Source organism: Sphaeramia orbicularis, chromosome 8 (assembly GCF_902148855.1).
Source record: "Sphaeramia orbicularis chromosome 8, fSphaOr1.1, whole genome shotgun sequence".
Lineage (NCBI taxonomy): Eukaryota > Metazoa > Chordata > Actinopteri > Kurtiformes > Apogonidae > Sphaeramia > Sphaeramia orbicularis.
Genome location: NC_043964.1, coordinates 32,489,219 through 32,513,460, shown reverse-complemented (window position 1 = coordinate 32,513,460; position 24,242 = coordinate 32,489,219). Strand labels below are relative to the sequence as shown.

General features: G+C 38.0%; 1 protein-coding gene across 1 annotated transcript in view; it reads left to right on the top strand.

The window, feature by feature from the left end:
- The first annotated feature begins 387 nt into the window (after nucleotides 1-387).
- Nucleotides 388-24,242, top strand: part of LOC115424928 (Na(+)/H(+) exchange regulatory cofactor NHE-RF2) — a 66,044-nt gene continuing 42,189 nt past the window's right edge. Inside the window, exons 1-2 of the mRNA XM_030142327.1 lie at nucleotides 388-1,100; nucleotides 3,058-3,342. Of these exons, the coding sequence (XP_029998187.1) occupies nucleotides 894-1,100; nucleotides 3,058-3,342 (492 nt within the window). The 5' untranslated portion in view covers nucleotides 388-893. The remainder of the gene's footprint in view (nucleotides 1,101-3,057; nucleotides 3,343-24,242) is intronic.

The following is a 24,242-nucleotide window of genomic DNA, read 5'->3' as shown; positions in this document are numbered from 1 at the left end:
TTTTTCAATCACATTGTTTTTTTCATGATTAAAGAGAAATGAAAACACTCTGGGAAAAAAAATCTTGATTAAGGTTCTCATAATTTGTGCATGCTTGGCGCATGGTTAAATGCTTGGCGTCCAGCTGAGTGGACATTTTTGCAACTCCATGAAAAATGGGTTTATAAAAACTATTTCAATTGCATTATTTTGTTAATGCCTAGAAGGAAAAAAATCTTGATTAAGGCTCTTATAATTCAAGCATATATATAAAATAAATGTATCAGTAATTTCACTCATTCCTTTCCGCCACCTGGGGGCGGTAGTGTACAGACCTGGTCCTCTGAGTCTTTTTCTGATGTACCAGTCCTCTTCACAGACACAAACAGGTATCCTAGTCAGAGGGAGGTGGTGCTATTGCGCACACGGCGCTATCCCTGCGCGAACCACAACATTAAGTGGACCCACAGTCTGCGTCCAGTTGTTATGGATAAATGTCGAGGGAGAGGTCACCGACCGATGATATATTCGACTTAAATGGTGTGTGGCAGATGTAAAAATGCGCTTGTGCAGGGTTTGAAGTGTGTGCGCGCTGCGGAGGATCAGTTTTGGAGCGGCCGAGGCGCACGGACACACGATCTGCAGGATCTGCATCGTTCTTCTAAAGTTTGTATTTGGTGTATATTTCAACTTCTGCAGTGGAGTTTCTTATTTTGAAGTGCACTTGGAGCTGTTGATAGTTTTTTGTTTTTTGTTTTTTTTTTGCGTAACAGTGATAAAAGGCGCATATGGAGCAGATATGCATTCGCTGCGTGGAAGTTTAGCCCGGTGTGCGCTCTGCTAAACTCTCATCTGTGTATGGTAAGGGTTCTACTTTAACTGGACCTGCACAAGGCTTTGAAGGACAGGGGGAAATGTCCAGCGAGCGGAAACCACGGCTTTGTCTGATGACAAAAGGGGAGAACGGGTATGGATTTCACTTGCATGGTGAGAAAGGAAAGAGCGGACAATACATCCGCAAAGTGGAGCCTGGATCCCCGGCAGAGGCGTCTGGGCTCCGCGCAGGGGACCGTGTGGTGGCAGTAAACGGGGTCAACGTAGATAAAGAGACGCACCATCAGGTGAGTGCTTAGACCCACTGGTATGGCTTTAACTGGAGCTGGACTGACAGGAGGGGCATGTGCGGCTCTAGTGCGCATCAACCCTGACTCAGAAAGGGACGTTTAAGGACCAGCCAGTCACTCCACTGACCTGATGAGATGAGGACACTGTTAGAACCAGAAAACACCTGATAATAGTCTGTTTGGGACGTTTGCACTGATGTGTTGCTTTATTAAAACTTTTTCAGGCATAGCTGCTCTTACACATGACCCATCTGGTGTGACTGTCTGCACACACAGCTGTTTAGTGGAGTTTAGTTTAAACCAGGGCTGTCAAACTCATTTCAGTTCAGGGGCCACATACCACCTAGTATGATCTAAAGTGGGCCGGACCAGTAAAATAATATAAATAATAGGATAAGAACTTACAAATAATGTCAACTCTAAAGTTTTCTCTATGTTTTTGAATGAAAAAAGTAAAATTCCATGATGAAAATGTTTACATCTACGAACTGTACTTGAACATAACATGAACAAATATGAACAACCTGAAAATTCTTAAGAAAAAAATGTTAACAGTGTTAACAATTTTACGCCTAAGTTGATCATTTATACATGTGCATCACAACTTAAAGATTTAGAAGCAGGCAGAATATTGTTAAAATTCCACATATTTCTCTTAAGACATTTCAGATTGTTCATATTTGTTCAGGTTATTCATATTTTTTGTAAAAAGGACAGTTTGTAAATGTAACTTTTTTTCAAATTTCACTTCTTTTATACTAAAACAAAGAGGAAAATTTGCAGTTTTCATTATTTATAGGTTATTATGATAGTATTTTACTAGTCTGATCCACTTTAGATCAAACTGACCTAAAAGGATTTCAACATTCTTGATAATTAATATCTTCGGTGTAATTTTTGCATTTCACAAATTCATCCCAGGGGCCGGATTGGACCCTTTGACAGGCCAGATTTGGCCCCCGGGCCGCATGTTTGACACCTGTGGTTGAAACTGTATTGTTGGTGCATACTGTGAAATTTTGCACATATTAAGAAGTCATTTTATTATTTTTTATTTTGTTGCACATTTTATGGTAGTTTTTATTTTCCCCTGTTTATCTTTTATTTATTTTACTTTAGATTTTTTTTCCTTGTATCTTCTATGCAACAAACCCAGACCTGAGTAACTATATTTTGTTCTATCATGTACTACTGATCAAATGACAATAAAGCTGAGTCTGCGTTGTGGACTCTTTTGGATCCACTGAGTTATACAGTCGCGGAAAAAATTATTAGACCATCAAAAGTCATCAAAAACAATGGTTATGCAATCAAGTACTAACTCCTGTGTGTATCATGTGACTAAAACAGACAGAAAAGGAAACATGGAATGCCTAAAAACACTGTTTTTAGCTGTACAATGACATAGATATTGATGTAAGAACTTAAGTGATTTTGGTTATTATCAAGAAAACCATGAAAAATGGCTAGATATCAGCTCTGAAATTAAACTCTTATGAGCTATTTTTGTTGTTATTATTATATTTGTCCAAACAAATGTACCTTTAGTTGTACCAGGCATTAAAATGAACAAGAAATTGAAGAAAACAAGGGGTGGTCTAATAATTTTTTCCACAACTATATGTTGTCTCACTCACTGAAAATCAACACTCACTAGAGGATGTTTGCATGTTAAACAGACAATCCGGAACTGTCAGTGTCATAACTAAGTGTATGCATCTTTGTTTGCATCTGGTCTTGTTTCACTCCTTTTAGAGACCCAGTTGCAACATGAGCTGTAGCCATGCTGCTCCAGAGATGAAGCACAGTTTCTGATTATTGTGTTTAAGGGTTGAATGTCATACTGCAGTACCAACAGCGATGAGGAGAAACATCAAGACCATCCTACTTGCTCTTATTTTCGTACTGCTTGACAGAACATTATGTCTCTCTATTGTACCCCCCCGCCCCCCAGGTGGTCCAGCGGATCAAAGCCGTCGAACATGAGACCAGGCTGCTCGTCGTGGACCATGAGACTTACGAAAACCTACGCAGCCTTCACCTCACAGCAACTGAAGAGATGGCTGTTCTGGGAACCGGACCTCCATCCTCGTCCTCTCATTCAGCTTCCCCATCTCCAGCCCCGTCCTCCGTCCCATCCTCTCCCATGAAGAAGCGGGAGAACGGCTCCGTGTCCAAGCAGCCCATCACTCAGGTGCAGAAGCCCACCAGGAGGTCGCCCTCAAAGGCCGCTAAGAAGGTAAGACACTCAACAGGTTTGCCTTCTGTTACGTGGGATGAAGATGTCATGTTAAAATTAAGGTTGTATGCATCTGTAGGGTCATCTTAAACCCTAAAATTTGTCAGACCAGATACCATTTACGCAAACATTTAACACATGGTCAGTCATTGTGTCTGGTTCGTTTTTAGTCAGTGTAAACAACATGACCAGACCTCCCCTCACTCACTCATACCCCCTCATTAAACCCACAAATGTCTTGCTTCGAGGAAAAATCTGCGCCTTCCCGGACGTAACAAAGCAGAGTTTTGTCATCTCCCAAACACAAGAGTTGAAAATACTAAACACATCACCAAACAGATTGCAGGTAGTGAGTCAACTCTTTGAGCAGATTCTCCTCAGCTCAGACAGGCTTTCACCCCTGATTTGTTTTCTTGCTGCTCTGCCAGTTTAAGATTAGATTAGTAGATGTCATGCAAGTTTGCATCCTGTTCTGTGTGTGAATGTGTGTGAATGTGTGTATGCATTCTGAGGGCAGAACATGGGTAGCTGAAGGGGTTCCAGATGTTTTGTTAGAGGTCAAAGAGTTGTGTCAGAGGGCAGGTCCTCTCAGCCATTTGGAATCTGGGAATGGAGAACGAAACAGCTCTATTTCTGCAGAACCGGAAATCCACAGAAATCGTAAAACGTCTATGAATAAGGACTTTGGGCCGTTACATTTTCTGGATGTTTTTGTCATGTATATGCAGGGTTCATTGCGTTCCAGAGGGAATGTTATTGGTTTATTTGCATGGACGCAGATATGTCTGGAATTTCATGATGCTAAATAAGCATCTGATACATTTTTGTTTCCATTTTTGGCATCCTTATGTTTGATTATTCCACGTTGACATAGAAAACAGGATGTGTTTCCCCCTCACTGTGTCACTCCTGGAACAGAAGGCTCTGATTGGCTTCGGTTGCACATGGACCCTATCAGCAAAACAACGCCGCCCCACTTCTGCTTTCTGCATTTACACAACATGTGTTTTCACTTAGGTTTGCCCTGCCAATATGTGAGCCACTTTTTCTACAAGACCAGTGACAAGGCCAATCAGTTAAATCTTAAAAGTGTGTTAGCGTGTGTGTCTGTATGCGTGTGTGTGTTTGGAAGCCTTGTTCAGCTCTGGCTTTGGGACCAGTGGGGAGAGATCCCAGTCCTTAGTGGGGTGGGATTGGCCCAGCAAGGCACAGGAAATGCTTAGAGGTTTCTAGCTTCTCTCTTTCTCTCCGACTTTAATGACTCTAATGAAAGGATGGAAAGAAAGTTAAACAGGATGAGCCAAAAGGTAATATAATATAATAAAAAAAAAATAAAATAAAGGTGGAAAAATGTGGACATTGTTGAATGCTCGGCTTAAATCAAACATGTCAAGTGTGTGCTGCTGTTTTAGGAAAAGCTCTGTGTTTCTGACTACGAACCAGCAATCGATGGATTAATCAGTTTGGATGATTAATAGACCTTTTTCAGCAGATATTTTGGTTAGTTATGGCAGAAAATGCAAATGCAGTAATTACAGACTGTGTTCTACGTACATGCATGATTTCCAGGGTTTTCTTTTTGTGCATACTGTTTCACTGGCATGTCTTTCTGGGACACTTAAGTAGAACAGCTCCATCATTAATGACAGTGTATTTTGTTTTTAATATTGTGAGAAGCTAAAATGCTATAAAAAAAGGGTCTAATAGAATGTTTTACAAGTTATTAATTTCAGTAGAACTTGGCTTTAATAGTGGCCAGTGGGTAATACCAGCTTTCCAGCCTTCACAACTGAAATAACTGACTCAGATGTTTTATGGTGTTTCATGTTCATTTCCAGATTTATTGATTTATTTAGTACCATGGCCCCTGAAGGGGAGGCAAGGGGTATTGTTTTTGGTTCGGTTGGTTAGGTTGGTTGGTTTGTTTGTTTGTTAACACTCTAGCAGCAAAATTATTGGTTGAATTCATACCAAATTTGGTTTATAGATTGCCAGTGACCCATAATAGATGTGATTACATTTTGGGAAAGGTAGATCAAAGTTAAAATTTTTAATGAATTTTTAAAATCTTTTTTTTTTCCCATTTACTTATAATGGGCAAAATTTCAAATGTTTATAGCAGCAAAACTATTTGTTGAATTCATACCCAATTGGGATTATAGATTGCCAATGACCCATAATAGATATGATTACACTTTGGGGAAAGTAGGTCAAAGCTCAAATTTATTATGAATTTTTAAAATATTTTTTCTTCTCCCATTTACATATTATGGGCGAAATGTCAAATGTCTATAAAAACATAAATTTAGTTTCAATTTACTTCAGACTTGGCACATATATATATAAATAGGCAATTAATATGCTGACATCAGCACATGCATAGACATGATGTCATCAGCTGGATTGAAGCCAAAATAAGATATAATACGTGCGAGGGTCGGGGTTTGTTGTGACTGGCACCACTTGTTTGTGTTGGTATTCATTACTTTGGTTTAGATGTTATACTGGCCTTTAAAAATCCACTATGTTTTGACCTCTGCTGAAACGCCTTCATTTGTGAAGGCAGCAGCTGCTCGACCTACTGCTTACCCTCATACTTGTAAATGTTTTTGAAGAATGTTTTTGAACGCCTCCCATCTCAAAGAAACCACAGATATCCAGATTAGAGCTGCCAGTAACAATTATTTCGCTGTCAATTAGTCTTTCGATTATTTTCTTGACTAATCATCCAATTGTTTGGTGCATAAAATTGCAGAAATCGATGATAAAGTGACTTTCCTCAAATTCCTTCCCAAAGATATTCAGTTTACTAGAAAATATTCACATTAAAGATACTGGATGTAAGTGAATTTTTACTTGTCTTGAAAAAATTACTCAACTCACCTATCATGTGACCCTTTTCTAAGCCCCTCCCATAAATGACTGCTGCCACAGTTTTTTGGAGTCAACCTCAGCCACTTGAAAATACTTCTGTATTGGCTTTATTTTTGATCCAAGGTAATTGCTCCCTGTAGATAACAAATCAATGAATTAAACTAAAAAGATTTTATGGTGTGTATTTCATCCTGTGCAAAGCAGTCTGCAGCCCATGTGTCTGGCAAGGACAGGCTTTGTACAGAGTCATTACAACAACAAAAGCAGAGGGGAAACAGACTGATAAAAAAAGTACAGATTAAAATCAACCAGTCATATATGGTGAACAAAAGAAATACAGATCAACTGGTTCTCCTAGTTCATGTCTTTGCATCTGTCTGTCTTGCTTTTCATGGCTGGTGGCTCATCACACTCATCTGATCAGCAGGAAACCCAGACTGCTGAGAGCGGCACATTTTTTCTCATATTTTGTGAAAAGGTGAAGGGAAAAATGGCAAAGAGATGGAAATTAACCCATAAAGACCCAGCGCTGCTTTTGTAACAGTTCCCAAAATGATTTTTTTTTTTTTCCTATTTATAATCTTTCTTAAGTGATTTATCATCATTTACTCTAATATTTGGCTCAGTATTTTGCATTTTTAAGTGAAAATCAGGTATTTCCCTATGTTTAATGTGCTAATTGTGTAGATGTTCATTAAAGCTCAGATTAAACCAAAACAAAACAGAGAAAAGTCAAGAAAAAGATACATTATTCTGCAAAAGATGTCATTAAATGAACATAATTTACAGTTGTGGAAAAAATTATTAGACCACCCCTTGTTTTCTTCAATTTCTTGTTCATTTTAATGCCTGGTACAACTAAAGATACATTTGTTTGGACAAATACAATGATAACAACAAAAAAAGCTCATAGTAGTTTAATTTCAGAGCTGATATTTAGCCATTTTCCATGTTTTCTTGATAATAACCAAAATCACTTCAGTTCTTACATCAATAGCTATGACATTGTACTGACAAAAACAGTGCTTTTAGGCCTTCCATGTTTTCTTTTCTGTCTGTTTTAGTCACATGATACATGCAGGAGTTAGTACTTGATTGCATGACCATTGTTTTTGATGGCTTTTGATGGTCTAATAATTTTTTCCGCGACTGTCAGTGTCTCCATCCACTGTCATTTATCAAACTATATGGATTTTACTGGTAAATCATATCATCATTATATCAGAAACAGACAAAACTGAAGAAAAAGTGACTTTTTCAGCAAATATATCATTAACTGAACATAAAAACAAGTGTCTCCATCCACTGTCATTTATGAAACTCCATGGATTTTATTTGTGAATCAGTTGTTGTAAAAGATAACGTTGTTTCCATGTTCACTACGGAAAAAGTTAAGTATTCTCTAATGTGCATGCCTTTTATTTTGTTTTTAACCCTTAAAGACCCAGTACTACTTTTATGACTGTTCCCAAATTCTCTATTTTTAATCTTTTCTTATTGATTTATCACTATTTTGCATTTTTAAGTATAAATCAGGTATTTTCCTATATTTAATGTACTGATCATAGACGCTCAAATTAAAGTTGAGGGAAATTATATCAAAAACAGGGAATACTGAAGAAAACATGATTTCTTTTTTGTAAACTATCTCATTAACTGAACATAAACCCAGTGTCTCCATCCACTGTCATAGATCAAACTCTATGGATTTTATTGGTGAATTAATGTTGTAGAAGACAACGGTGTTTCCATGTTCACTACGGAGCCTCTGAACGTCCAAATGGGTCATATCTGATGACCATGAAAAGATGACAAACTGCATTTTACACCAATTATTTTCATGTATTGATAGGATTAGAGGATTAACAGGTATTTAACATTTTAGATCAGTGAATGATTTTGGTGCTGATGGATGTTTGGGTCTTTATGGGTTAAAGAAAATCTCAACAAGAGGAGACAGAGTTTGGACTCAAGACAATGAAGCCCATGTAAATAATAACCAAAAGAGTTTTTTGGAAGGACTTTCAGGAAGTGGGGCCCCCCTCAGCGGCGCAGGGGAATAGAGAAAGTACATGTCTTCTTCTGGGTAATGGAGTAACGCAGTAAAGGGGAGAGTTGTCCCTTACATTGTTTTTGTAAGTACGAGTTTGTCAAAGACGGTGGGTGTGAAAGCACAAGTGTGTTTTCATCGCCTTGTTAAATAAGCTGTAAATGTTCAACCTCCAGGCTGACAGGGGACCGGACAAACTGGGCTGCAAAACACGGTTCAGTCTTTTGTCAGGTTGATCAGTGTGGATTTGAAGATTAAACATAACTGCAGGTGAAATATGAACGCTCTAACATGGCAGAGGATTGAAATGCCAAAGTGTTGTGTCAGCACTGCTAAGACAAAACAGCATGACATTTTATGATGGGTTTTCTTTATCCTTTTTTCTTTAAAACTGTCAAAACCACGGGATCCAAGACTAAGGCACCACAAAACCACAGATTATACACATTTTCCTGTACTGTACATGATAAACACAAACCTTTCCTGCAACTAAAATCACTGGCACATTTGCCTAATAAATATTTCCACCAGGGGATTTGTCTGTGTTTTTGTTGTGTGTTCCCCAGGTTACATGACACTGCCTGTATTCCTTTCTGTTTTATAGCCACTCATCCAACCAGGTTTCTTTTTTGTTGCAGTTCCTTTCATGTTTACTTTCTTCCTTATTTGTGACCCGAGAGAGTAAAAACGAAACAGCTAGTTGCATCTGTGTCTTCATACAATCCATATAGTAACTTTAAGAATAATGTATAAAGGTGATTAATGCATAAAGATAGTATTTATTTATTTATTTATTTATTTATTTATTCATTTGTAAATCCTGAAGCTGGTCTAGCTGATCTAAAAAGACACCCGTTGTGTATTCCCTTTTTCTTGTATATTTCCAAACAGCAATTTTCTCAGCTCAATTTATTTCTTCACCTAAGCCTCGGTATAACAGGATTATTACTGACTCATGTTGAGTTGTTCGAAATCCAATTTCCACAGCCTCATAGGACATTACTGTTTACCACAGGGGACCGTGAATTGTGTAAATGAGGACTCTTTGGTTCTGCGTCTCTAAGGTTAGTAGAGGAGTTAAAAAAAAAAAAAAAACACTGAGAAGTAACTAACTTTTCAGCTTTTTCTTAAGAATGACTGGCTTTTTTTTTACTCACATCCTTTTGGGACAAATATCTGGGTTTAAAGTTGCATCAAGAATTTCTCTGGCAATGATAAACATCAAAACAGTTGTTATCCAACATTCCATCTGTTTTTATTCCATTTATCATACATTTTATGCAGCTTGAAGCAGTAAATCAAAGCACTTTCATTTTGAAACCTTAACATTTGATGTAATATTTTATGTATGAATGTTTGTACTTTGCATTATATGATGTCGGGTGAAACCTCTGTAACACATAAACCAGTATTTCTCAAACTTTTTTCAACAAACATCGCCTTACGTCAAGGGTCTCAAATATGTGGCCCAGGGGCCAAATGCGGCCCTCCAAAGGTTCCAATGCGGCCCTTGGGATGAATTTTCGAAGTGCAAAAATTTCACAGTCAAGGCTGTGGAACTCATTTTAGGTCAGGTTCCACATACAGACCAGTATGATCTACAGTATAAACCTCCAAAAAATAATGACTCCATATTTTCTTCTCGTTTTGATGTGAGAAAAATAATCTTACATTATGCCAATAAATAGTACAAACTTCACTTTTTTTTTTTCTTTGTTTTAGTGCAAAAAATAACATTAAATTATGGACATATTTACATTTACAAACTATCCTGTAACAATAAAATGTGAATAACCTGAACAAATATGAACAACCTGAAATGTCTAAAGAAAATTAAGCACAATTTTAACTATTTTCTGCCTGTTACTAAGTGTTTAGTGTCTTTGTAGATCCAATCCATAATGCACATGTAGAAATGATAAGATGAGGCAGAATATTGTTAAAATTGCATTAAATTTTCTTAAGTTTTTTTATTTCAATTTCAGTTTTGTCAGGGTTTTTTTTTTTTTTGGTAGTCTATAAATGTAAGTATTTTCATAATTTAATTGTTTGGGGTTTTTTTGCACTAAAACAAAGACAAAAAATTGGAGTTGTCATTATTAAGAGGTTATTATGTTATTATTTTACTGGCCCGGCCCACTGTAGATCAAATCAGGCTGAATGTGGCCCCTGAAAGAAAATGAGTTTGAGACCCCTGCCATACGTCATCATGAGCCTCCTGCTGCCCCCCCCAAAAATTTTTGCAACAGGGGTGCTTATAGCGCTCCGTAACAAGTTGTCGAGCCGGAGCTTATTTGTTGCCCTCGCGTCCCCCCGTTACCACCGAAGACCAGAGGGTTGGGGATGGGGTGGGGGGTGTCGCACCATACCTTTTTATTGGGGCACGGAAATTCACCATTGACATAACATACTGCTTGATACTGATACTTATACAGACTAATGCCACCATTTCGGTGTCAGCGCCCCCCTCTCAGCTGTCTCGTTCCAACCCCCCCATCCCACCCTACCCCTGACGATGTTCCAATGCCCCCTGGGGTGAGGTACTGCCCCCGTTGAGAAACCCTGATATAAACAGCCATGGCTGGAGGCGTTGTGTTTTGGGACATTTATCAATACATCTGTGTGATTCTTATGAAGATAGTGATTACAGCTTGGTGGTCAAAGTTCAAAGGTCACACATTTTTGTCTTCACCTCAAAATTTCATGCACCAGTTATATATCATGTATTGGGATAAAGCAACTATGTCAAGACGTTTTGCATCCAAAAGGTCAAAGGTCAGCTTCACTGTCACATCATGGTCACATTATTCTTTAAAGACATTTTTCTGGTTATTATTCAACACCATATCTTATCATCTGTAAACACACACCATGTTTCTCTAACTGGAAACAAGTCACTGGAGTCATACATGTCAATATACTGCAGTGATTTAATGACATTTCAGAGGCTTCTTTGTCTTTTATTATCTTTTTTATATAATACACAGACATATAGTAATCAGAACATCTGCGTCTATCCTTCGATCCATTTAGTGTTTTTTCACCAAAGATACTACAAATGATCACTTATGTGTTGGTATGCTGCCAATTTTTTTTTTTTTTTTTTTTTTTTTTTTTTTTCCGTTGTTCATTATGTCAGTTGAGCAGAACTAGAAAACCATTCAGTGTTTTCCTAGTAAATAATCATAAACTACTACTTGTCTGCTCTGCTGTGAGTATCAATGAAACTAAGCATCAGCATCAAGTGTCCCATCCTCTGATAGCTGTAATTAAACTCTTTCTAATGCATCTTTATTACATGCATTATACTGTCATGAAGGACTGAATGACTGGACTCAAACATCCGGTGCTGAAGGGAGTTTTATTAACAGAAAGTAATGTAAAGAACAGAAAACCTTGAGACAATACAGAGTCCGCAGGGTGATGAGGATCAGGGTGATGGTGAGAATGTCCATGTTATGGTAGTGAGGAATGATTTCAGAGTCTGGGTGAGGCTATTAGAAGGAGTAGCAGCAGGAATGATCTGGAGCAGAGGAGCCCCTTATATGGGGCCTTAATGGAGATCTGGTCCAGGTGCAGTGTCAGGGGGTGATAATGAGTTTGAGGGAGGGGTCAGTGGCAACACAGGAGTGCACCATGACATGTTAAGCTGTAACTTGACCAGTCTGTAGTTATTTTAATTTCATTTTGACCTTTTCTTTCAATTTCAGAATCAGTTCTCAACTACCGTACCATACCAGACCAACTTTATTTATAAAGCACTTTAAGAACTTTACAGTTGGCCAAAGTGCCGTACACGAATCATAAAACAAGGGAATGCTCAACTAACTTTCCTGGTTCAATAAAGGTTAAATAAATAAATAAATTTGTAAGATGGTGAATTTATCAGGGGTAGGATTAAACAAATGAGAAAAATAAATGTAAAAAAATAAAATCACTTAGGACAGATCCCTGAAAGACAACTACAATGATGTCTAAGTTTTATGAAATACATCGATGCACCTAATTTTTTCCTTATTTCATTAGTTTGACTCAGTTCATCTCTTTGTCTCCAGATTCTTTTAATCTTCACTCACTTTCCCAGCTGTCACTCCTCATGACTTTGGTGTTCAGTCCTTTGTTGCAGCGTTTGTCATCAGGCTGCACCGAACACAACAGATGACTGACTGTTGGGTCTGTGTGTGGCCACACTCTGGAAAAAGGAAGACAGGCTTTAAGGACAAGATCATTATGACTCAGGTTTGCGATATATCATCTTACTTCGGCAGACACCTGAGGCGTCAGGCCCTCGTACTGTTTGTCTCCCCCCTTTAGACGCACACATGCGGTGAGGTGTGTCACGTGGGTGCGTCATTGTCACTAAAGCCTAAGATAAAGTGTCAGGTGTCACTTTCTCACCAGAACCTTTTTTTAACATACAGCCACACATGTATATACAAGACATGCTCACACACATGGAGCTGTTAGAGTCAAAGATACCAATGAGCCTCAGTATTCGGCCTAGTGAACGATATTATCTGAGTTAGTAGACTTTGCACCTGTCCATCATTATTATGTATATACAGTATGTTATATAACTGAACCCATGCAAGCACGTGAGGCAGCCTTTAGCTAACATCAACAAATTACCTTCTAGAAAACAGACTCTAACATAAACACAATCAAATCTTACATGTTGAACCTTTCAAAAAAATAGGCCTAAATACCCTATTATTTTTACTTAGTTGAACTGAATTGAATGTACTTTATTGATTGAAGTGTATACAGCAGTGCAAGACAGTATGTGTCAATACAATAGAAAAATGAAGAGATAAAAATATAAACAATATACGCTTGTTAAAGTGGCTAAAGTAACAAGAAGTAGCAATAATAATAATAATAATATTAATGAATGATAACAATAATAATAATGAAGGCCTAATTAGTTCAATACTTAAACTTTCTTGCAAACATGATGCTATTTTTCTTTATTTTATTTTGTTTGGTATCAATTTTACTTTAGTTATTATCAGTATTTATTATCAGTATCATTATCAGTCTGATGAAGCTTTTTTTTTTTTTTTTTTTTTTTAAAGGGGGGGGGGGGGTCCTGAGGTGTTATGGTTTAAGTCTGTAATTCTGGAGACATAATTGCATCAGGAGAAAATATTAGTAGTAAAAAGTAATCAAACCTAACACTAAACACTATTGTTCAGTGTCTTAATTGGTGGAAGAAGGTTTCATCTGGTAGTATTCACCTACAACAATAATAATAATAATAATAATAATAATAATAATAATAATAATAATAATAATAATAATAATAATAATAATTTGCGTGTTGACCCGTGGCAATCCATGGGTTCTAGATGTGGTAGTTTTTATGCTGTTGTGTATTTGTGCATGCTGTACCACATTGGTCCAGCAGTCACCGCTAACATGTTCTGGCCATAGCAACGTGACAATAAGGCTATTGTATTCCAAAATTACTAATATCTCCCAAAATATTGGTCCTATCAACTTACTGTTTTCGCTAGTGTCTTCCTTGAACAAAAATACAAAAGTATGCCAAACTGCAGCAGTCAGCTGTTTCCAGATTTTGTGTGAATCCTGAGATACACACACACACACAAACACACAGAGCCCACTTGGCTTTTAGACTACTACTACTACTACTAGTACTACTACTACTACTAATGCAAGGTTGCTTTTGTTTCTGTTTCAGTATTGGAAGGAAAAACCGCTACATATCCAAAATTCCAGAAGGTACTTTTAGCCTCCTTATGTTTTCTGAGGGTATTAATATTCTATGGGGCAATAGGAAGCTTTGGCACTCCAGTTTCTGTTTTACAGCTGCTCTCTTCAGACAAACAAAACCATACAAGTCATTATTCCATTGCCACAAACATGCAGACATGTTCTTGGCTCATTTATGGAAGTTGTTATATTTTGTGAGGGATTTTTTTGGTCTTCCCCTGCAGCTCCCCCACCTCTACTTGGCCCAAATTTCCCCTCTTTTTTTGGGGTAATGCCTCTATCACACTCAGATCAGCTTTTGTTGTCCTTTCCATTCTAGCTGCTCTCCTGGCTTGCAACACCAGGCCAGGAAGTACGCGGAGAATTGTTGCTATGGCGATGAGGAGCATCAGAATCAGTGTGCCAAGATAAAACACTGCAAAATTTGGATTGATGTGAAGTGTGTGAAAAAGTGAAATCAAGAAGTGTAGTGCAGATATTGGTGCACTTGAAAATCATACAGATGTGCATGAAGAGCCTTTATATGGTGGATGTCTTCAATCTGGTTATTTCCAGGTGCTTTGCAGCTACGAAACATCATGTAATGGTTTTGGATCAGTCAGAAACAAATCAATCTGAAACAGTTGTGGCATGAACCTGGGGTCACATGAGTGTCACAGCTGCTAACATAACACACAGACGAGCATATGAATAGCATTTTGTGTTGTAATAACCTTCAGTACATCATGTGTAGGATTTGCAGAGGCCTGCTAGAGATCATCTGCTCCCTGTGGGGCAAAAGCACACATCTGTTAAAACAGTTAGCAAGACATGAGGGCTGTGTGTGTTTGTGGAGGCAGTTTGTGTATGTGTCTTTGTGTAGAAAATAGAAAATTTGCATGGTATGAGATATAAAGTACTGTGCAAAAAGCTGTAGAAGAGTTTAGCTTGGTTGTTTTTGCAGGGTTTATTGAGCATACATGTTTATTTCTCAGTCTTTTTTCCTCAGATGCAACAGTAACATACAAGAAATATTTGCATAGTTTTAGAAACACACACAAAATCAGAACTAAGGCCATGTCCACACGTAACCACATCTTTTCCTATCTGATCCTTAAACACAGAGTCGTTTCAGGAAATATCTGTGTTCACACGAAACCACTGAAAACCACTGAAAACGATGTAGTACAAATGCCAGGCCTGTATGTGGCGTTGTAATGCTCTCGCAAAAACAGAGAAGAAGACGTGGAGCATGCACATAAAGCATGTTTGGTTCTACTGGGTCTGATCCAATACTTCCTCCTGGTTGCTCCTCTCCATGGTAGATCCAAGAGCATTTGGTGATTATTGTTAGCTATGGTTGTTCGTTGCTCATTGTAATGAAAGAGTAGCCGAAGATTTGGATTCAATATTTCGAATAAGCTCAATAGCTGTTGTAGCACAAACACTACTCTGTAATATGCCATTGTTGTTGTTGTTGTTGTTGTTGTTGTGAAGTGACATCTTGCTTCCGGGGCGAAAAGTTAGAGAGGTGGGGCTATGACATCATTGTTTTAGAAAAGTTGCGGTTTGGTGGTACAGACAAAAACGCGAAGCCGGCGTTTTCAAATTTATCCACTCTGGAACCCAGTTTCAAAAAGTTGCGGTTTTAGTGACTAAAAATGCTGATTTTGTGCGGACAAAAGGCCTATCCGATACAAAACTTTAGCAGATACGACCAAACCCGTCTTCATGTGGACAGGGCCTAAATGGCTTCTACAGGCTGAAGTCAGTATTTAGTAAGGCTGCACGATATTGGAAAAAACTGACATTGCGATTTTTTTTAACCCTGCGATATATGTTGCGATATGAAAAAACACTCAGGAGGATATAATAGCTGTGTGGGGCCGACGCAAATGGTCAAATGAATTAGTTGTGTTACCTTTCATTGTGACAACAGTTGCAAGATACTATCGACACAGAACACGTGTTTCAGTATCATCCTTCTTGTAGCTGAAATAATTCCTGATAACTGACATTGCTTTTCTTTTTGGCACCAAGTCTTCATTTTTTATTTTTTTCTTGTTCGTTGCTCATTTTTCAATGTTGTTAACAGCGACTCTCTCATGTGCAGTGGGCGTGGTCTGCTTCAGCAAACTGATTAAGAAGGATTGTGATTGGTGGATCCCTGTGTGCAGTGTGTGTCAGGTACCCACGCTGAAGTTACATGAGAACATGTTGAGTTCATTTTCCTCCTACATTGCAGGACCTGCGATGTGACTACTGCATACACGTACATCGCACTGCCGATGCTTAAATGATATATTGTGCATCTCTAGTATTTGGTGTCACCAGCAGTCCCATAAGAAAAAGTAGCCCAAACAGTAAGAAATGTCTGGCATGTGTTGAATGAAACACTGGAAAATGAAGTTCAAAGAGACATTTTTTCCATTTGTTTTTATTGCTGTACATATTTCCTATATATACTGGTTGTATCTTTATACAGAAACTGAGAAATACACACATCGCCATCATTACTTTGTTAAAACAACAAACTTTATGGTGTTCTGAGACGTTTGCGCGGTACTGTAGGTCAGCTTTGTGTGACATAAGAAGATTCATTACATAGTGGGGTTTAATCCAGTGCATACATGAAGTTCACGTGAATATTTGTGATGCAGCTACGGGAGAACACATGTGTTACAGGTGGTGAAGCTGTAACAGACTCTGATTTCCATCTAAACACCCGCAGAGACTAAACATGCAAACATGGAGAAGACATAAACAACACATTTCTTGTAGTTTTTTTTTTTTTTATACATCTGCATGTAAATACTCACATGTTCAGGAGTTCAGTAGTGGAACTGGAAGGAAAAAAAATCTCCGTGAGAAAAGCTCATACTCAGAACAGTGTTTAGGGGTCAGGGCTTGAGGGTCATGAGGTTCAGGATTGAATAAACACACATAGTGACATATGAGGATCTGTGTGAGTTAAACCAGGACAAGAGATTTTTCTTTGTGGAAATGGTCAGATAAGAAATGAGAGGTAATAACGTACCATGTGACTTAAATTGCACACACATAGAAGGAACACTGTTTTTTTTTTTTGTTTGTTTGTTTTTTGCAGCTGGCATTTAGCAATAAATAAACCCAAAACTGCAGTAAGTAGTTTTCTCTGAGCTTTGTCTCATTTCTTTTTCTCCTATAAAGACAAGTCTTACTTCTTGTCTGTCGTATTATTCTGTAAATGCCCCATTCAAGCAAAACAGGATGATCTTCTCTGACTCTTAACAATACAAAATGAAATGATGGCTCTGCTGCAGATTCACATCCGCCTCTTTTACTCTGATAGTCTCATCTCTTCCTTGTTATGTGCTGGCTAGGCTTCTCGTCGTGCCAAGGATAATAAGAAAAAGATGTTCCCTGTCGACTCGAATGTAGCAGCACACAGCTCAGGAGTCGTCTGGAGGTAGTCAGCGCTTTAGCCTGAGTGATCATCTGTGCGCAATTTCTTCCTACCACCCAGACGTACAGAAAGAGGCAAACATATGCGAAGGTTGTTTCTCACGGCTCTGACACAACAAGGCATTTGAGGTTGTGTACGATACTTGAAAATCAGCTCTGTCTGACCAAACAGTGGCGGTGCAGTCGACACTGATGTGGGAGCATGAAAACAATGTCAGAAGTCTTCTTAATTTTGCTGCTTTTGGCTAAGAGGTTTAATTTCATTTGTTTAACATGTTTAACCTGGTGTGTTTGCTGAGTTTTTTATTCACTATAACGTCATTAAATGTAAGAAGTTTAATATAAGACATCAGATGAAACACGTTGTCACATATATTTAGAATTTTAAGTGACCGTACATCGACAGGAGTCAGTGAGCATGCATTTCTTTTTTGCTAACATCTGGAGTGGGTGTGCAGGACCCCCCCCCCCTCCCCTTTTTGAATACCAACTGTGTTACATCAAGACGCAGGGGTCCGTTTGTGAATGTGTGTGTGTTGGAGAGTAAATGAAATTCTTGGAGTAAAAACACAGCCTGTAGGATGTGGAAGGGTCACAAATGGGGAATGAGGGTGTGTGTGTGTGTGTGTGTGTGTGTGTGTGTGTGTGTGTGTGTCTGGGGAGTTCGAAAGAAATAGCTAGTTTGACTCCACTTACCAACAAAAATAATTTTTACAGTTCCACAGGAAATATCTCTGTGACTGCGACACAGATTTAGTTACAGTACTTGAATAAAATGTTAAATAAACAACTCGTTTTTCATGATCTCAAGTGACCAAGTCATATAAATATTAAATCCACTGAACTTCATCTGTCTATATAGTGCATCTGGAACAATATGGAGAAAAAAAAAAGACACACTTGACCCAAATCTTGAGCATTTCATTAAAGTAGTGCAGTCTATAAAAAAATTGCGCTACTTTTAATAAACCTTTACTAGGTCAGAATGTGGAAAAACAGGTCTGTTTTGCCTGCCATGTTTTAATCATCAGAGCCTAGTCTCTAAATTACTTTTTTCATCACTTGCTATTATTGAAATTCATATTAGAATACAACACCAAGTGCAAAAAAAAACAGGACATCATGCTAAACGTAAATAAAAACAGAATGTTAAGATTTGCAAATCAGAGGAAAAGTCTTTGTCTAAGAGGATGTTAACCACTGTGTAGCGTCCACTCTTTTATTTTAACAGCAGTTGATAAACATCTAAGAACTGAGGAGACCAGACAATGGAGTTTTGGGGGAGGAATATTGTCTTTTTCTTGTCTGATATTGGATTCTAGCTGATCAACAGTCCTGGGTCTTCTTTGGTGCATTTATTGTTTCATGATGCGCCACCATTTGTAGATGTAGTTTTTCAAAGATTGGTGAAATTCTGCCCATTTCTACTACTGGAATGCTCTTTTTGTACTCAGTTACATCACTGCCCCATTGCTAATTGTGTTGTTGCCAAATTAAAAACCAGGCTTACGCTGTCTGGGGCCAACAGCGAGGGTATATCTCCAAAATCCCCCCAATCCTGTGCTATATTTAAATCTTTCCAAGATAATTGTTAGACAATCGATATGAATTGCACTATGCAAAATACTCTGACCAATTTGCACTACAATAACATACACATAAACATATATTTCAATAGACTAGATCCCTGTACACATCCACTCACTGTATAAAACTCCAATTTACACTCTGTACATATTACAAATCCACTGTAAATCTCATCCCATTGTTGTCCTTGTCTATAGTCGAATGTTTGTCTATATTAGATCTATGTTCATGAGTGATTGGGTTCATGTTGAAACATGTGTGCAAAGAAAAACCAAAGTCAAATTCCTTGTATGTGTTCACATACTTGGTCAATAAAGCTGATTCTGATTCTGAACTCAATTTGAACTACATCGACCTGATAGTGGCAGAATAATGGTGAGAGAACCAATTTTTCCCACAAAACTCCACCTAGTGAATGAAAATGACACCATATGAACTCTGGATGGTAGCGAGAAATAGACATTTGTAAGACGATCAATATGAACCAAAATTATCTCATTTGGCCTATTATTGCTTGATTTAAGTCCAAAAAACTGATTTTCAGCTAAAGCACCCCCATTTGGATGACTTAAAATACTCATAGAGAAGCTGAAATCGATAGTGCTCTTCCAGTAGGGGTCCTCTATCTCGGTTATAAAGGGAGAAGAAATCCAACTAAATCTGTCCAAGTCATTGCATTCAAACGAAGGATATCTGGCGGCGGCGGCGTTAAAACCATTATATCCCTCGATTTTGGGGATATAATTACCCAATTGTACCTTTCATCAGTTGGAAACATTTAATGTGTTTTGTACATTCTGCTGACATTCTGTTCTGTACACAGCATCCCAACTTCTGTAGAACTGGGGTTGTACCAGAGGCGATTTCTCATAGACTGCAAGGGAAGCTTCCCCTAAAATTATGAAAATTAAATGGTATGGTTGTGTTGACATTTCATTGACTACAAATGTGTTAGAACACGTTCATCTCAAAGACGAGTTCGTTCAGAATCAGCTTTATCACAATCAACAGACTCAACGTTGTTCACTTCTCATACATTCCCGTTGCGCTGTTTTCTCATACAATCTCTGCTCAGTGCATTTGCCTGTAGACGCTCGGCGTCCATGCACTTCAATGGGACTGAGTGGAACAGTTTTTTTCATTGCCTCAAAACTGGACGGTAATTGGATAAATACCACGATGTTGTCCCGCCCCCTGACGCCCAGCGTCTCTGGGGGTGAATGGAGCTGTGGGCGGAGCTCGGCTGGGCTGGACGCCAGAATTCCACATGCTGATTGGAGGATCAGTCGAAAGGGGGAATCCCGTTTGACAGCTATTTTGAGATCTACTCCTTCACTTGACAGAGTTCAGTTTAATACCGTCGTGCATTCTGCTGTGAAATCGAGAAAGAAACCATTACGAAATTACTTGTTCATTTCTTGCACTGTAAATAAAACACACTCATTGTACTTTCTTGTTTCAATTTAACATAATTTCAACATTTTCTTGTTTAGTTGGTACGATAAGGTCACTGACCATTTTCTTAAAAAGGAATGGAGGGCCGAATTTATGTTTAAATAACTTGACATTTTTTTGGATCTAAGCCGACAATGAGCTTCCCCTGTCTGAAAGACGAGCAGCCGCCACTGGGTTGTACATGTATTAAAAGAAAGCTGGGTGACATTATTGAAGTGGTTCTGTCTTCAGGAATCATACACTTTTTCTCCTTCTGTGTCTCCAACAACTGTTTTCTGCAAGTCGTTGGACATAGGAATACCAGCGGAGTGTAGGTCGACCGAGTTTATCGACACACTGCCCACACAAAAAGCATTACTGACAAGAGAAATTCAGGAGTCTGTGCTGCTCTCACTCATAACTGTTGATCAGAAAGTCCCTGAAAGCAGCCATGGGAGCTTTGCACAGACTGTGTTGCTGTTCTTGTGTTTGTACAGTTCAGCTGGAAGAGGCAAAAGTACATTACACCTGATATCAGCCTCACTGTCACACCTGCGCTGTTTCACAAGTTCATCTGCAGTAGTGACAGGCTGTTATTTCCACTCTTGACCACAGTCCCTTCACTTATTCAGCACTCACAGCTGCAAGCCAGTATACATTCCCACACATCGGTCCACGCAGTATTCACATGCACTTTGAAAAACACACTCAGGCGTTTGTTTCTAATGTCCCATTGGCCCTGTTCTTGGATGAGTTTCATCTCTGTGTCAGCTCACAAATCGGCATCTTGGACCAGTTTAATTGCAGCTCTCCTTTGCTCTGTTTGTGGGAGTAGATGTAATGGGAGAGAAGCTTTGAGTCCTGACAGATCAACTGGGGACTCTATCTAGATGCATCATTAACCCATGAACGTGAAAATCAGAGGGGGTGGTTTAGTGAGTGAAGGGACTGAGTGAAGTTTATTTCTAAAACACATTAAAACACCAAAAATGCTGACCAAAGCCTAAAAATACAAGTAAGAAAAGGCAGAGAAATAGCAATTATACCTCTACACAAGTATAATATTGCTTAATTCAGTAGGTGGTTGGGCAAGTGATTTTTTCTGATATGTGTAGACCAGGCATGTCCAAAGTCCGGCCCGGGGGGCCAATCAAGGCCTGCGGTCAGATTTTATACGGCCCACAGCTTCGGTTTTATAATGTATTATTTATGGCCCACTTGGACTGTTGAACAGAGTACATGAATCATAAAAGGTTCCAAATGCAGTTTCTCCTTTCACCTCTTGGTGGCAGCACCACTCTAACTCTATCTGGCTCTGTGACTTTGCCGTGAACCTTTTTCGCTAATTTCTAACCATGGCGCCTGTAAATAAAAAAACGAAAGTTGACAGTGAGGGCCGCCGCTTCCAGGAGAAATGGGAATTACAATTTTTTTTTCACTGAAAATCGAGGCAATTATGTTTGCCTAATTTGTCAAGAGACTGTTGCCTTGTTTAAGGAATTCATCGTAAAGAGACACTAGCAGACAAAACATGCTAACGCATACGACAAGCTAGCAGGGAGTGAGCGCTCCGAAAAAATGAAGCAAGCTGCTTTAAACTCACAACAGTGACTCCAAGTTGCCAGGTTAGTTGCCTCTAACTGCTGGTGTTATGTACTTGTAGATGTGACACAAAATATTACTTTCTGAATGATTTTGTGAAAGACAAGAGTAAGAGTCATATGTTTACATCTTAAATGTTAACAGACTTTGCATTACTGAGTAATATATGAGTAATGATTACTCATATAAGTCATGTTTAAAATGAATGTGGGGTTAAGATTTTTATCAACTTCTTGGACGTTTAAGATACTCCACACGGTTTGTTCTATGTTATCTGACTCCAGATGTGAAAGGAAGGCAGAAATGTTTTGTTTTGTTTTTTTTTTTAATTTGTTCACACCTGAGTGGCTTAGATTTGGTTACATTGCCATTTAAAAAAATAATATTTTGATAATGAAAATAAAGTTGTTTTTAAAATTATCGCTTTTATATGTAATTTTTACTGTTTAAAAAAAGTCCGAAGGGACCACTGGCCCCTGTCAATCTCCACATTATCAGATCTGGCCCTCTTTAAAAAAAGTTTGGACACCCCTGGTGTAGACCATAGGGATGTAACTATTACCGGTATAACGATAAATCGCGGTAAAATTGCATTACCATTTAAATTGTAATTATCATGATAACTGTGTTTGATTACCACACTTTTAGAGAAAAAAACCCCATGTAAAGATCTGCTTTTATGTCAAATATTTGTGTATAGTTTTAATTTATTACAATTTTAATTTTATATTCCTAATATTTGGAACCAATATTCACTTTTAAAGTCTTTGAAAAGGTTCGTTAAGCACCTTTGTGTTATTTATGCAATAAAGTATATACATTTTTCAAATTGGATTTTATATATTTTTTGTGTTTTCTGGCCTTTTATGTTTTTATAGTAGGTTAAAGTGAAAAAAATAATAGACAGATGATATAGATGAAGTTGTGCTGAAAAAAAAGATACCAAACATGGGTATAGTAAACATTTGTTTATATAGTATATAAAGGCAAAATCAAAAGGACTGAAAAACGGCCTAAATAGGCTCAGACCACTGAGGGTTAATATTTGAATGTTTCTGCAACAGAAGGTACATTGTGCCTATTATTTTATGTTATTTTTATTTTTTTCAAAATACAACTTGGTTAAATTATGTCAGTGTGTGTATTAGTACTTTTTGAACATTCTGAGCACAATTTCAACAATACCGCAATAATAATGATAACCGTGATAATTTTGGTCACAATAACCATGATATGAAATTTTCATATCGTTACATCCCTAGTAGACCGTTGAGTAGGCTTGTGTGTACAGACACAGGATGGATGAGTGAGCATAGATGTCAGATGTAAATTATCCTAATTTGGGTTTGACAAACTGAGGTTGTTAACAATTTGACAAAAAGAAGAAAATGTAAATACAAAATGCATGCCAGCAATTATTTAGCACCTAAATGATGACTATTACATCATTTAAGATAAGATAAGATAAGATATGACTTTATTTATCCCACCATGGGGAAGTTTCACAGCATGGCCATGGCTCAGGAGGTAGAACAGGTCGTCCTATAACCGGTTCGAATCCCGCTCTGTCCTACTCATGTGCCGTTGTGTCCTTGGACAAGACACTTCACCCACCTTGCTTCCAGTGTCACTCACACTGGTGCCTGAATCAAGGTTATTATCGTTAATGAAAACTAACAAAATGACGAAAGCTAGAATTGAAAAAAACATTTTCGTTAACTGAAATAAATGAAAACTATAGTTAAAAGAAAAAAAACGATAACTAACTGAAACTGTATTGTGTGCTTACAAAACTAACTAAAACGGATAAAAATTATGGATAAAATTCCCTTCGTTTTCGTCTTTGTCAATGTCGGATTGATATGAAATCGATTTATTTCGCTCTAGCAGTTTTAGCTGCTGGCACCATACGACACTTCACGTGTGGTTTAGAGTCGTGTTCTTGTCCCCACTCTACCTGGAAACATGGAGACTAAAGTTGGGAGAAAGCAGCAGAGTCCTGTCTGGGATTTATTTGAATACGACGACAAGGAAGATAAAAGATACGACAAAACTAAAATTAATACTAAAACTAAGCATTTAAAAAAAAAAAAAAAGAAAACTAACAAAAACTAGCAAACCTGCCCTAAAAATGAATTAAAACTAACTGAATTACAGAAAAAAAGTTCAAAACTAAATAAAACTAAACTATAAT